Source organism: Dermacentor andersoni, chromosome 10 (assembly GCF_023375885.2).
Source record: "Dermacentor andersoni chromosome 10, qqDerAnde1_hic_scaffold, whole genome shotgun sequence".
Classification (NCBI taxonomy): Eukaryota; Metazoa; Arthropoda; class Arachnida; order Ixodida; family Ixodidae; genus Dermacentor; species Dermacentor andersoni.
Genome location: NC_092823.1, coordinates 8,041,092 through 8,056,756, shown reverse-complemented (window position 1 = coordinate 8,056,756; position 15,665 = coordinate 8,041,092). Strand labels below are relative to the sequence as shown.

The 15,665-nt window shown below is 48.0% G+C and overlaps 1 protein-coding gene across 5 annotated transcripts in view; it reads left to right on the top strand.

Annotated features, from left to right (window-relative positions):
• Positions 1-15,027, top strand: part of LOC126519729 (putative phospholipase B-like 2) — a 252,868-nt gene extending 237,841 nt beyond the window's left edge. For all 5 annotated transcript variants that reach the window (XM_055065362.1, XM_055065361.2, XM_055065364.2 and 2 more), the window contains 2 exons: positions 9,377-9,539; positions 14,704-15,027. In XM_055065362.1, coding sequence (XP_054921337.1) covers positions 9,377-9,539; positions 14,704-14,913 — 373 coding nt within the window. In that variant the 3' untranslated portion in view covers positions 14,914-15,027. The remainder of the gene's footprint in view (positions 1-9,376; positions 9,540-14,703) is intronic.
• Positions 15,028-15,665: the final 638 nt, after the last annotated feature.

The window sequence follows — 15,665 nt, the reverse complement described above, 5'->3', positions numbered from 1 at the left end:
CCTTATGTATACTACGCACATGTAATTATCTGTACTTTTACTAATAAATCAATTATGAATTATGAACCTTCTTTAGAGATAAAAATGCTATCATTAGTATGGTCCTCGCATTCTAAATCTATTGTAGCACTCTTATCGCCCTTATCTGCGCTGTCACTCCGAACAGCGAGTGCGTTGCCCGTGTTGCCGCACGTACCGCCCGCATCATCATTCGAGGGTGCAGTCGAGTTTGTCGTCCTCTCATCCTGTTCATACGACGTCATCTTGGGGTGGGACTTCCGATCATCAGGCCATCATTGGTTGCTCTAGCGCCGAAGTTGAATTTTCTCCGCTTCCCGATACCCGTTCACATGGCCTTGACGATTTTGGTGACAAACTAGCCGTTACACCACGATCCCTCCGCACTCTTCTGTGATTGCGAATGCCTGCTCTATTTTCGCCACTGACACAACTGCCCTGTTTGTCCCATCGGACACTTTTGTTCGCCGCCGATGTTCCCTTCCCTTCGCTGTCCTAACTGCCAGTGGTGGCTGCACGCGACTGCTCGTTTCCAACGCTAAGGCCACGCCCCTCATCTGACGTCGTGGCGAGTGCCTCAGATGTCTTCAGCCTGCCGTTTCAGTGACCATCTTTGACGATCCTCTTGACAACACCTGTTCAGACGTGAACTCGTTGAATTATAGCTTGCCTTGTTGCCAGCCTACGCAAGACGTCTTCCATAGCTCAGTAGATGCCCTTCTGAGCCCTACGCAGCGTTCGCAGATTGTCAGCCTTCTACGGAAATACCAATCTACGTTCGACTGTCAACAAGCCCCACTAGGCTTCACATCGACAGTACGTCACGAATCGACACCGGCACCCACGCACCACTGTACCAGAGGGCTTATCGTGTGTGACCCGCGGAGCATCGTGTTATTAAAAACCAAGTAAGCGAAATGCTTGACCGTGGTCTGGTTCAACCCTCTAATAGTCCCTGAGTGTCACCTGTAGTCCTGGTTAAGAAAAAAGTTGGTTCAATTCGATTTTGCGTCGACTACCGCCGTCTTAATAAGATAACTCGCAAAGACGTCTACCCTATACCCCGTCTGGATTGTTTGCACGGTGCAAAATATTTTTCTTCGCTCGATTTAAGCTCAGGCTATTGGCAAGTGCCTATTAATCCTGCCGATCGCCCGAAGACAGCTTTCGGGACCCCAGACGGCCTATATGAATTCAAGGTTATGCCGTTTGGGCTTTGCAACGCCCCTGCTGCATTCGAAGTAATGATGGAGAATCTCCTGCCTGGACTAAAATGAAAGACATGCCTATTTTACCTTGACGATGTCGTCGTCTTTTCTCCAGATTTTCCCACACATCTGTACCTTCTCGAACAAGTCCTGCAGTGCTTCACCGAGGCAGGCCTCCAGCCCAACTTGAAGAAATGTCGCTTTGGAGCCAAGCAGCTTGCAATACTCGGACACGTCGTATCGGAAGATGGCATACTACCTGATGCTTCCAAACTTCGCGCCGTCGCCGTATTACCAAAGCCCACGTCCCTGAAAGAACTTCGGAGCTTTATCGGGCTCCTACTTTCGTCGTTTTAGCCGGAATTTCGCTTCTATCATTGCTCCCTTGACTCAGCTGCTTCACGGCTGCTTTACGGTGACACACGACTTTCTACTTAGACCACAGCTTGCAACGATGCTTTTGAAACAATGCGGCGTTTGCTCACTTCGCCTCCCGTTCTACGCCATTTCAACCCTACGGCCCCCACGGAAGTCCACACTGATGCCAGCGAAGTAGGACTTGGTGCCGTGCTTGCACAGCGAAAAAGTGGGCTTGATGAATACGTAGTAGCTTACGCAAGCCGAACACTAACGAAAGCGGAATCAAACTACTCTGTCACCGAAAAGGAGTGCCTGACTATCATCTGGGCCCTTTGAAAATTCCGACCATAGTTGTACGGCCGCTTCTTCGACGTCGTTACAGATCACCATGCTCTATGTTGGTTATCAACTTTGAAAGATCCGTCTGGCCGCCGTGCGCGATGGGCTCCACGGTTACAAGACTTCCGACATACGCGTCATTTACCAGTATGGCCGGAAACACACAAACGCGGATGCCCTCTCTCGGTCGCCCACACCAAATGACATGACTTGCATTTCAGTCATCGAATCGGCGTTTTCTTCGCCTATGCACGTCAACAGGGCTGTGGAGCAACGTAAAGATCCCTGGATTGCGGCACTTATGGATTGCATTTCTGACACTTCAACAACACGCCCTTTGGGCGCTATCCGCCGGCAAGCTTCTCATTTTGAATTGCGGGATGGTGTTCTCTATCGTCGAAATTACGCTTCCGATGGCCGCAAATGGTTATTTGTCGTCCCCCAACATATGCGCACAGATGTATGCTCCTCTCTCCATTCAGACCCGCCATGCGCCCATACCGGCCTCTTCAAGATTTACGCCAGGCTTCGCTCCTGCTTTTATTGGCGTGGCACGTATACTTTTGTGCGAAAGTACGTTCGCTCGTGCAAAGTGTGCCCACGACGCAAGCTTCCTGCCCCTCGTCTTTCTGGTCCTTCGCAGCCCTTGTAAGTCCCGACCATTCGACCGCGTCGGCATCGATCTCTACGGTCCTCTTTCCTGCACATCAGCTGGCAATCGCTGGATTATTGTCGCTGTTGACCACCTCACCGGCTATGCAGAAACTGCGGCACTGCAAACAGCGACAGCCCGCAACATTGCGTCTTCCTCCTGCGTCACTGCATACTGCGTCGTGGGGCACCGCGGGAACTCCTGAGTGACAGAGGGCGTGCGTTTATTTCCGAAGTTCTTAACGTCCTTTTGACCGCGTGCCATACCGTTCATCGCACCACTACAGCTTATCATCCGCAAACGAAAGGCATAATAGAACGGTTCAATCGTACTTTGGGGGACATGCTATCCATGTGCATTACATCTGATCATGCCAACTGGCACCTTGTTTTTCCATAAGTTACGTACGGCTATAACACCGCTTCACAGGCCACAGCGGGATTTTCACCATTGTTTCTCGTATATGGCCGTGCACCTACCTGTACGCTTGACACCATTCTCCCCTACCGGCCTGATCTATCAGAGGGCACGCCTCTGTCTGAAGCCTCCAAGTATGCCGAGGAATGCCGTCAGCTGGCCCGTTCGTTCACGGCGGAAGACCAGTCTCCAAACATTCCGTCGCCATGAAGACCGACCTCCTTGCACCTACCATCTGCACTCACTAGTATGGCTGTGGATACCTTCAAGCACCCCTGCTCTATCCTCTAAACTCTTCACTCAATACCATGGTCCCTACCGCGTCGTACAACAGACGACGCCAGTCAACTACGTCGCCGAGCCGCTAACGCCATCTACTGACTTGAGGAGTCGCGGACGCCAGACAGTGCACGTCCAGAGGCTTAAACCCTATTCGACCCCCTTGTCCTCGCTTCCCCTTGAGTCACCAGGATGGCTCCTTCTCCTCCAGGGGGCAGTCGTAGCAAAGAAGACTGGCGCACCCTATGGACGCAATATCATCATCGGCCCGCCAACATAGAGGGGCTCGCGCTCGCTGTGTCTGACGCTCGACTGAGACGGTCGCGTTTTTGTGTGCTCAGTAAACCGCGTTACAATATATATATATATATATATATATATATATGATGTAGAATTTAATGAGAAGTCCTGTAGGTCCGGTGCATAGGTAGTTTTAGAAACGAAGGTGCACACTTACGAAAATTGCATCTTTATTGTTTTTCACGTTTCGGCCGTGGCACGGCCTTCGTCAGAATAAACACAGATACAAGCGCGCAGCCGCTTTTATGAGCATGCGCACGCGAGCATAATCAGTAGTACATGCACGTGTACACATGCAAATAATAGAAAAGAAGTGCAGCAGCAAATTTAACTTAAGCACGATAAATGATATGTATTAAATATCATTAACGTGTCACGATGGTTGTACATGAAGTACAACATAATATCGATTGCGAAATGGCAAAACTGATTTGGCATACTTTGTCAATTCTTTACAAGAACATACACATCAAGGTATGGCAGAAAGGCACGACACTTTTCCTACGCTCTCGTTGATACCGGATGACACAGTGTTAAATTTATGGATGAGAAAGGATTCTCGTATTTCTCGATCATGGTGCGATTTGAAACCTGATTGTATTATGGTTACACTGATATTGTCAAACGTGTGACCTGGCAGTCGAACATGTTTAGATAATGAAAAGTGTAGCAAGCTTTTAACGTGTGCTTTGTGGTTATTGAATCTGACACGAAAAGATGTTTCGGTCTGACCGATAAACTGCATATGACACACTGAACATTCAAGCAGAGAGATGACGTTAGTGCTGTCGCAAGTGAAGTCGCCGTTGATTTTAACAGAAAAATTGGATGCTGTGCTTCTAGCAGTCTTTTATGTGGTCACGTATGTACAAACTTTACAACAGGGCTTATTGCAGGGATGACAACTAGCAGGAGCAATAGCTTTAGTTTTGGAAGAGGTTACTAGGTCACGCAGATTCCTAGAGCGACGATAGACAACTCTTGGAGATTCCGTGAAAATGTGTTTAAGACGGTCGCTTTGTGTTAGTAAGTTGTAATGCTTCATGAGAATGTGGGACACGTTAGGAATAGATGCAGAGTGTGTTAGGATAAGGTTAGTTCGTGAAATCGGCGCCGATTGCTTGTCCGTGCAGATGAGTTCCTTCTGGTCGAGGTAGTCGGCCCTTTTAAGGGCATCGTCAATTATTTGTGAAGGGTATTTCTGTACGGTTAGTTCGTCACGAAGCTGGTTGCAGTTGCGAGTGAATTCATTGTCGTCCGAACAAATTCTTTTAAACCAGATAGCTTGGCTGTAGGGAATGCTCGTTTTGCAATGCTTGACATGGCTGCTTTTAAAATGCAGATATCGCTGTTGGTAAGTGGGCTTCCTGGTAAGATTTGTCGTTAAGTTACCATTGCAAAGAGATATCGAGACGTCAAGAAAGTTTATGCTGAGTGATGAATAGGAATGGGAGAAGGAAATTGACAGTGCGGCGTTGTTAAAGTCGCTAATGATGGAAAGTAATGCAGCTTCACCACGGTGCCAAATTAAGAAAATGTCATCGATGAAGCGTTTGTAATAGAATGGTTTGAGGTGACGAGTATCGAGGAAATTGTTTTCTAGTAGGCCCATGAAAATATTAGCATAATTGGTTCCTATTTTTGTGCCCATGGAGGTACCACTGGTTTGAACGTAATGTTCGCCGTGGAATTCAAAGTTGTTGAGTTCAAGGATTAGTGTTAGAATTCTGCCAAGGGTAGAATCGTCGATGGCTTTGTCATCTACAGAATCGTTATATGCACGGAGTGCAGATTGAATCCCATCTGTATGGGGAATGTTCGTGTACAGCGACGCCACGTCCAGTGTGACTAGAAGAGCATCGCTTGGAACACGCAAGTCAGCGATATCAGACAGGATATCGCTGATAGAAGAACGACGTGGATTCAACGAATCGGGAGGAATAACTTGAGACCAACATTCTCCACATGAGTATACGAGGTAGTAGCGAGTCTCATAGCATAGTATATGCTAGTCTGGCGTAATTTGTTGTGACCCATAAAGTAGTAGATATTGCACAGTTCACTGATGAAGTTGCCACTTGGCCGCACGCTTTCACAGGATTCCTACGTGACGTGTGCTTGGTTTATATAAGCAGTACGTTGTCGTAATGTCGCTTCATCGTAATGTACGCCGACAGGCTTGAATTCGCATGCCCGCGAGGCTGCGTGCGGAAACGCGATTACGAAAGCTTTAGGATTCTGCGCATTACTTTTGACAAAATTTGAGGCTGGAGCTTGAAAACTAATCTTAGGAAAGCAACTCTCTGCATTTTGTGGTTACTACCTTGCCTTCTTTAGAGCGAATAGCTCTAATAGCGCTCTGTGCCTTTATTGTTCATGTTCTTCATTGGCGGTGAAACGCTGAATTTGCTATAAAAAGCGATAGTGTGCGTTCTCTCCCGAAACCACGTTCGTCGCCTAACGGCAGCATCATAAGTCTTTGAGACGTGCCTGTTCGTGTCCGCTTTAAGATGCGTGTTGTTTAAGATGTGGCCGTGGGGACCCGAAAAGAAAACGTGCAGTCGCCCGCTCGTTCACTGGCTTGTTTAGTCGGCGTATGCTCGTTTTTTTAGTCGTTGGCTTACTCGTTCGTTCGCCTATTAGCTCGTTCGAGCACTATGTCTCTGAGATACACGTAATGAGACAACAAATGGTGCCTCAATATGCACGACTGCGTCGTTTCACTTACCGCAATTTAGGCCGCGTCATAGTGTGGCCATTCTTTGCGTGGTCATTTCAGTAAAGTCATATCTCGCAAATGTTATTTCGGAGCCAACGCAACAGTCCTCAATGCATTCACAGTAGTGAAACTCTGTTAGCGACAAGTAAGTCACTTCGTAAACGGACGAGCTAGCACACGATGAAATGTTATTCGTGATGAGCCAAAACTTCAAAGAAGTAATGCAATTGTTTGGGCCTGAATGAAGCGCTGCTACCGCATTCCCGCTTCGCGAACGAATACTAAAAAACTGATTTCATTTTCTATATGCGCAGAATCCCCACTCGATGATCGGCTGCGGGTATTTCTGTCGACGTTGAGGTACGAGAAACATAATAGGACCATCGTTCACCTCTAAGCCTTTGCGCGTGCTTAGAACATTGGCAAGCACGCACGTTGGCGGCACTGTAGCTTTTAATACCCTTGCGAACCTGCAGACCAGCGTTCGTTCGTGCCCTCTGTTGGCCTTTGTGCGTCATACGCTCTGCGAATCGACATGGTAAGGACGGCTCGGATTATTTAGGCTACTGAGGGCTTGCTGGAGGTCAGGATGTTGGCATTCGATCGTACATGTTTTGTTTACAACCATTTGGAAGAAGATCTCGTGACATGCACTTGACAAATGTTGCGTACATAATTGTAGAGCACGCGATACATTCAGAGTCGTCATGACACAGCGTTGGCGCTCGTTCAGATACTTTAAAAAATGGTTATGAAAACAACAAATAAGAATGCTGCCGTCACTGAATTTCTATAACCGTCCGTATAGAAATTCTATGCTGTAGACAAAGTTACTCGGAGCTAGAAAGCCAACGTGAACGCTTAAAGCGCAACTCCTTGCAATGTGTGTATTTGCTCTGCGAAAGGTCGTCGGCTACGCTCTAGCGGTGCAGGCGGCGACACGGTCGAGCGTGAAAGAGAGGAGAAACGAGGAGGAATAAAGGCGGAGGGGGAGAGTGTCGCTACTTTACGAAGTTTAAGGGGTTTTAGGTGCGTTCAACACTCCAGCGGATCAGCCCCATGTTTGCACATTGGTAGCCCTTGCTAGAACACAAGCGAAAGCTTGTGGTGACGTGGTGACGTTAGTACTACCAGCACACTAAAACAGCGTACCACGCGGATAGCATCGAAGATCGCATAAACTATGCTCTGGGAATGTATTGTAGCTAGAAGCAACAAGAAGCGATCGCTTGTCACTAGTGCTTCGCTTCACGCCAGCGTTCTTACATCGAGTTTACCGTCATCCAGTGAGACGTGTTCATGCTTGGCTTTGTGCACAACACCAAGTTCGTTAATTTAACAATGAAGCGAAGTTTTACTGTAATTTACACTGGCGATAACACGTACAGCTGCTTAATTTACTTATTGCAGCTGTCTGGTAATTTGCTGTCGGAATCAGTGCTCCGCTTTTCAGGCGAAACTGTGACGTTTTTTAATGCTATCAGCTCGTTTGACAAAGCTATGCAGAAGTAAATTCTACGAGAATTCCTTTTATCTTTGTGCAGAGCTGGATTTATTATTTCTCTTCTGGTGACTGTTAACTCAGCATGGTTGCATAAAGACACAATGAAGCAAAGTTGCTTTGAGAACGAAGAAATTGCTGTTGAAAGTGCAGGTTATTAACATGCACATGGTGGGTCGAAATCATTCTTCGTTGCTGATAAGTACAGAAACCAAGCCCACATAACTCTCCCACTAACTTTCTTAGACCCTCTGATCTTAACAATGCATTATCCTACAGGATGACTAGTGAATTATGTAGTCGCCAGCCTACCCGTGAGCTCTTCTCGTAATGGCAAAGCCTTTAGCGCAACTCAGAAAGACAGGGACGTCGCAGAAACACAGGACAGCGGTGTCTTGTGTCTCTGTCACGTCCCTGTCTTTTTGAATTGCGCTAAAGGCTTTGCCATTATGAGTAAACCGTACCAATTAGCCCAAGAATCAGCCTTGGTGATCTCTTCTGTTCTGTATCTGCCACCTTGGATGAAAGGCTGCACCCAGAAAAAGGTAACTTCCTTATAGACCGATGAACCTAAGAACTTTGGATAAGTTTCTGGCTCTGTGACTGATGACACAAGTCCACAGAAATGCCCCACTAAATTTCTTGCTAGCTGTGAACTTCAGTGTAATTGTCTGTGACCGCTCGAGCCAGCCCGCAGCAAGCATTAATAAATTGTTCAGTCGCCAAGAGGCCTATGATATTCAGAAGTATTTGTACCTGGTGCCACGGAAGAACAGCCACACTCTGCCTAGATCTGGTACCTTCCACCGAGGCCGTCTGATGGAAGCGAACTATTAGGATTAATTTGTATTTGTGTGGGAGAGCTGAAGCAAGCCCACACAAATACTCTGTTAACTTTTGATACGGGTCAACTGATACAATGCATTTTTGTGTCTGTGACCGCTGAAGGCAAGCATGCTCCAAACCTTGAGTTAATTGTGCAGTGGCCAAGGTACCTGTGACGGCTTCAGCAATATATGACTGTGACCACGTGCGATTGTGTACTGATGGTTAGAGCATGAAAGACAGGGTTCAACTCCTTCATTAGTCACGCTTTTCTATATAGCAACATAGGCGGATTTCACCCACTTTGGCAGCATTCAAGAGGAAGCTAGAGGTGTGTTTAGCGTACGCGAGCACGTCACAGTATGCATAAAATCGGAAGTTCAAAGAAATACGAAGTATACAAAAACGCCACTTTAATAAATTCGAGTGTACGAATTCGCATGTACGTTTTAACGCATACATCGAAGGGTACCAATCCGAAAGAGCGTGTGGTTAACGTATGTGTCTTTCCCCTCTTTTGTTTCCTTCTCTTTTTCAAGAGTTCACGGTGCTACGTTCTTGGCGAGTTTTTTTAGTAAAACGTAAACATTGAATAATTTCTTGCGAGTTACGGGACAATGCTGATGAAAACTATGTTCTTGATACTTACATTCACCATATGGTTATAGCGAGCGATAAGCCTAACTATATTGGTAGCATTACGAGGAGAGTTCGTTCATTTTACCCCGCATGCGAGGTTACCGTTCTTTCTGACGCAGGTACAACAACTACGAGAACGATCCGCTGGCCGTGTGTGCCGCGTGCAATCCCAAGTACAATGCCGAGAATGCCCTGTCTGCACGGAGTGATCTGAACCCATCGGTGGGCCGGTACCCGTTCTTCGAGATGGGCCTGCGGCCGCACGGAGGAACTGATGCCAAGGTGAAGAAAAGATGACACGTTCGTCGTCCAATGCCATTTTTGGTAGCCCATGCACCGTGGCCGAAATATATAAGATAATAGCTGTGTTCTGTACGTTATGGCATGTTTTCTCAAGAGGCAAAGTAGACACGTGAAACACAGAGGAATAAGGCACACAATACTCTTGCAAATGCAGTGTGCGAATTATTATTTTTTCTAGACCGAATTGAATAAGATAGACAAGTACCAGAAGCGAATTGATTACTCCTAGTTCGATTAACTCACAGCCGTTCTCGACCTCGATATTCCCGTCTTAGTATTGGGGGAGAGGACTTACGGACTTGCCATCTGTCGGATGCGCCTCCCTTGCATAGTATGAGGGATCACGCGGTGCGCTCCTCACAGGCTTGGCTTATGACTTTCAATAACACCACGTGGCAGTCCTCCTGAACATTTCTGTAAGTATTCTCAAAACGATGGAAGCTTTTATTGCGAAAGCAATACTGCTCGCACTTACGGCCCATCGGTGGTCGTGGCGCCTCCTTACACAGCTGCGCGTCACGTGACCATGTGACGTCGCGCCAGACTGAGAGACGGGGCCCCAGCTCGCGGCATCGATGGTGGAGGCGAAGCCTTGCGCGCCGCTGCTGCGGCGCTACCGAGAGAGGGCGTTCGCTGGTGTGACGTCACGCTAGGAGGGTAAATGGGGCTACAGCTCGGCTCCTCGCAGTGGTCAGTGCGCTGCCTTGCGGTATATCGGATGATGTAGAGCCATAAGTTTAACAAAGAACAACCATGTCCACACCATCAGCCGAACCAAGGCGCAGCCAAGGGTATTGCTTTCGCAATCTACCAGGCTTAACCAAGCTAAGCCTTCAGCCAATTTTTTACTGTCGAAATAATAATCTTGCGCAAACTGAAAGCATAGTTTACAGACGCAATCTCTTTACCGAATACTTACAGTGAACGCCACTGCGCGCTATCGCCGTGATGGAGTCTCCTGAATCGGCTTCTTGCGTGAAAAGTAGGTGAACGCAGACAGCAAACTATGTGAAATATGTCTTACAGTGGGTTGTCTCTATAATCAAATGGAGCATAACGGAATGAAGCCTCAAGGCAACGATCGCACGAGTTCTCAGTGACCGACTGCGCCTCGGCATGCATGTTCGCACGCAACGTTTCCCGTTCGCTGCGTGCGCGTTTTCGCACCGTGCCGTGAGCTTTAGGACTCGGAATACGACCATTTGAAGGTGCATAAGAAACCATTATTGCGTGGACACAATCAGAGCTGTTAAAAAATAATTTCTTGATAGACTCCGATGCCTACGGCGACTATGATGTGCCGTCACGACGATTCAAACTTTTTTCGTTTCTTCTAAATTCTTGGACGTTTCAACATTAATGTTGAATTCCAATGGCGGAGTCGGAGCAGCCGACGGCCTCCGCGAGTGAGCACTCGACTCTGGCGTAGAGCAACACCTCCAAATCCGCGAGTGGAACACAACCTGCGCCGCCCGAGCAAGGCGGAAGCGGAACTTCTATCTCCGAGTTACCCAGGATGCCTTGCGTGTTGTCATTTTCTTCCGCTGTTTGCTCCCAGCACCGCCGCACCAGTCACTTGTCTCTTCAGCGCCGTTCACCTGTTGTTTTTTTAAAAGTGCGGAATGGATATCTCACCAAGCGTGCAGCAGCTTTTGCTTCCTCGCGAGTCGTGACCGGTGGCGCCTCCCAGCAGACAAACGTGGTAAAGCAAATACGTCACGCAGAGTTCCGGTCCACTCCGCCGATTTTGGCGGAGCATCTTTTCCTGCTCTACGGAGTGACTCCCGCTCTGAATCCCCTCTGACTCTCTCATTGGAGCACCTTACTCCCGCCCTCACTCTGTCATTGGAACAAACTTGCTCCGAAACGAGCAGAAAAACTTGCTCCGACTCCGCCATTGGAATCCAACATAAGTCTCAGGTTGCGTCACACTGTATGTTTATCGGTCTTCTAAACGTGCGATTTCCCGCTTCTGTTTCTTAATCTAGTGTATTATACCATAACACAAACATGACCATATTCCACGTCTTTTTAAAGCGAAGCGGTGTACCTCTACCATACAATGAAATTTTTGTGCCGTTGGCGTGGTAATCGAAAAACTCCCATACGTGGGCCGATCCCGGAGATTGCGAAATGCTGGGCAGACCCGCGGCGGAGGTGAAGCAGGCGTTAAGCGCACCCCATACATTAGCCGATCCCGAAAATAGTGCAAAAATTAGAGGACGCTTAAGCTTCGCCTTCAAGAGTGGAACGCGATAGCGTTATCGCACCCCGTTCGCACCGCCTACTCAAACGCGCTACGCCAGCCAAACGTCGCGATCGGCACAGATAGCCGGGCCCCGACGCGCCATGAAGGCGGACGCGATCATGGGACGAGTGGCGCGCCGCGTGTCGGGGCAGCGCCGTACATTGCGAGGAGGGGGTCTTCTGTGTTTGCCGGAAGATGGCTCTGCGTGTGCGCAGAGCGCAGAAGAAATGTAGCGGAAACGTACTTCGCTACTCGTGAAACTGCGACTTCTGCAAGTTAAATGGTCATAATTACCGATATACACCGCAGTATAACATTTTACGGCTCGTTTCTAGGGCAACACCGCATTCACTCGAGGCGATTTCGTCCCGTTTTGAAGGAACGAACTCGTGGCTTAGTGGTAGCGTCTCCGTCTCACACTCCGGAGACCTTGGTTCGATTCTCACCAGCCCACCTTGCACGATGTTTTTTTATTTATGAAGTGCCTTCTGGGATTTATCGCTCACGGCCAACGCCGACACCGACGCCGCCGACACCGGCTTTTCTGCGACGCGAGCTCCTTAACGCTGTCGCGTTAATACCGGCCCGAGCCGTGGCTGAAGTGCAGTTCGCCATTAAGGGGCCCACATACACAGTTTCGCTGATATGTGGGCTTCACAGAGCGGAAGAGCACTGAGATTTTTTAATGTGCTTCTTACCGCTCCTGTTCCCTTCCAGTGAACTTGCCAGTATCTAGCATCAACAATTTATTAGACCAAACCTTCATTACATAAGCCGGGCAACGGCCGCGGGCGAGCGCTGAAATGCGCGTTTACTGCTATTCACCGAACATAACAGTCCCGGAGCCGTAGCATAAATCTTCCTCGCGTCTGTGCTTGCTGCGTAACCGAGTTGTAGCCGATGGCTGTTTGCCAGCTCTAACTTTCGCGAGCCAAGCTTCACGCAGCTTCTTGTCCTGTGGCTACGTGTGAACAAGGCTGACACCGGGCTCCGTTGCGTACGTCCGCCACTGCGGCACTAAGCAGTAGCCTACCATGCTGCACGCCTCCAAAGGCAGCCATTACCTATTATAGTGCTTTCAAATGCTGTCAAGCAGACACCCAAAGCGAGAAAGCCTCCCCACTTATTCACAATCACTGCGCAAGTAGGATTTTAAACTTTCGTTTTCAGCTCGTTTCGGCGCTTCCGAAGCAGCCTACGTGGCCGCTGTGTCCGCGTGATCCCTCATGCGATGTCACGCTGATGGTGGTGCCAACTCTTCCAGTGGTCGACCTCCCCCCCGCGATAGTGCCTGAGGACATACGGTGGCGCCACCTACCCCTCATGTCTTACGAGGGATAACACTGCGCGCTCGTCACATTAGGCTGCTGGCGCTCAAACGAAACACCGCGCATGAGTGCCCTTCTGGACATGTCTGTGAGGGCCCTTTAATGCGCGTGAAGTTGGTAACTGCCAAATGATTGGCCCTGGTAAAACTGCAAGCAACAGATCACAACCGCCGTTCCTTAACAAAATAGAACACACGTCACTGTGCGCTGTCACTGCAATAAAGTCCACAGAGCCGTTCTTAATACGAATAGTGTTTTCCTTCATTCGTGTCACTTTGCGGTACTTCTAGGTAGGGTCCTGTCTTACCTCGCTTTATCAAATACAAAATAATATGTGAATCGAACCTTTGCAGTCGACTACAGCAGCCTGGTTCCCAACCATTAGGCAACGGTTGCATGCACAAATATCTTGTTCTAAAACAAGCCAGTTCTTTGACACACTCGGCACGCACACCCCATAAAACTTTCTCGCCTTCTTTCCTGCTAGTGGAAGGGCAGATAACGGTACGGTCGTAATTAGGGCCAATATAGTCGAAAATGTACACCTCAGTGCATCGTAGAATGCAGAATCTCCGGGATCGAATAATTTCAACCACCATGTACGTAGACCTTGCTTTATTTAACGTCGAAACTTTGTTGACCCTTTCTTTTAAAAAAGGAAAATACATTAGCGTGTATTGTTAAGGCGCTCACAGGAAAAAAAAATATTTCGACACTTTCATGCGCCAATAGAGAGTGAAATACGCAGCAAAGCGCACAGCATACAGCTCTGAGGTCTTTATGTGAGACCATGGCAGAATGGCCTCCCGCTGATCGGGATATCGGGTGAATTTTCGCCGTTCAATTGAAACAAAAATAAAATAAAAATCTTTATAGGCTCAAATTAGGAAAATGACAGGTGCGAAAGGTCACATGCACTACAGCTGTTTACAATATCACCAGATAATTCCGTTAAGTGCAGGCTGCACAGTTCCCATCGCACGGGAACTTTTCCTACGGTTCGCAGAGTGAGGTCTGCAGGATTGTGCTGAACTGGGCTGGTTGGTGCTTTTTTTTTGGGGGGGGGGGGGGGGGGGAAGGAATCCAAAGTGCCAAATACGGAGTGTATAGCACCATCTAGTCAGCACTGCCTCTCGGTCATCTGCGATCTTCGTCAATTTTTCTCTATTCGAGTTTTCGGGTTCACAGCTCACAGAAGCGTTTGCATACGAGAATGATAAAGGGAAGTGGGACAAAATGTCTCGTAAGTGCTATTACCTTGCACAGTCCTAAGACAATAGCTCCTTTGTCGCTTCCCAAAATGCATCCATAAGTGCGACAAAACTATGTCGCTGTGCTGCTACCTCATGCCTTTGTGCCTCTAGAATCGTCGTTGGCAGCGACAAGCGGTTCCCTGCAAGTCTAATACTGCACTGGAGGCGCAGCTCCGCGAGAATGTAAATAGACTCACTTTACTCACAATTAAACTTATATCTAGGCATTTCTTTTTAACAAGACATCAATTTTGGAAGAAAGTATTTTATAATTTTCGTCTGAAATACTTCATGGCGAGTCTGTTCTTGCGCAGGTAGTGAATTCAACAATGATGGCTCGCCACAGCCTGTGGACCCAGTGTGGCCCAACCTGGTACGAGAAACAAGCCTTCTCCTGGAGCTCGTCACCGTTCGCGTATGTGCCGCATGTTGGACAGCCGGACTATTGGAACTTTCCGCCTGCGCTTAAAGAGTGGCCCGATCACGTGACACTGAACAACAGAGAGTCACCCTCCCTCCTGTGAACGCCATCAGGCTGCCATCGTAGAATCTGTATAATTTTGTTTGGTTGATTACATGACGATTGACGCAAAAAATTTGTACTTTTTTAATGATAAATAAAAACCTGCAGACCCGAACGATTCATTTGACTATGCGCTTTCGTAGACAGCAGCAGCCTCTCACACTGAACGCTGTTATCGCTTAAAAAATAACCACTTCCCGATCATGGCCTTCGAAGTCACACTGCGCGAGCCCGCGTTGCCTGATCTCAGAGGACATGTCGTGATGCCCATAATGTCGCTTTCGTTCGCTGGAGTGGAGCCTGCTGTGGCCTCAGTAATTCATAAACAGACGTCACCACTCTAAGGTGCTGTATGGTGCACAGAGGATGAATACATTTACGGAAAAAGCGTATCATTTGGCGGACCGTGGAAGGCCTACTATTGATCGAAGTAAGCCACCCGATGACTTTTATCTCAATGGCCTTTGACCAAAGGCAAAGCAAGAAATGGCGGCACGTTCATCCTTTGGAGAAAGGTGACATTAGTTCATGTGGGGTCCTGAGGTGACATTAATGCTAGTAACAATTTACCTTATGATGGGTACGTAGCTAGTCATGTTTAATATGATGATTAATATAACAAGTGGCACAAAGCAAGACGCCAAGATGACGTCAAAGAACTTTGTTGAATAGTGGCGCGTACCCAGTGGATCAAGTTACGAGGGACGTTCAAAAAGTAACTTCTGTCACTTATTTTCACAAATAAACTTTATT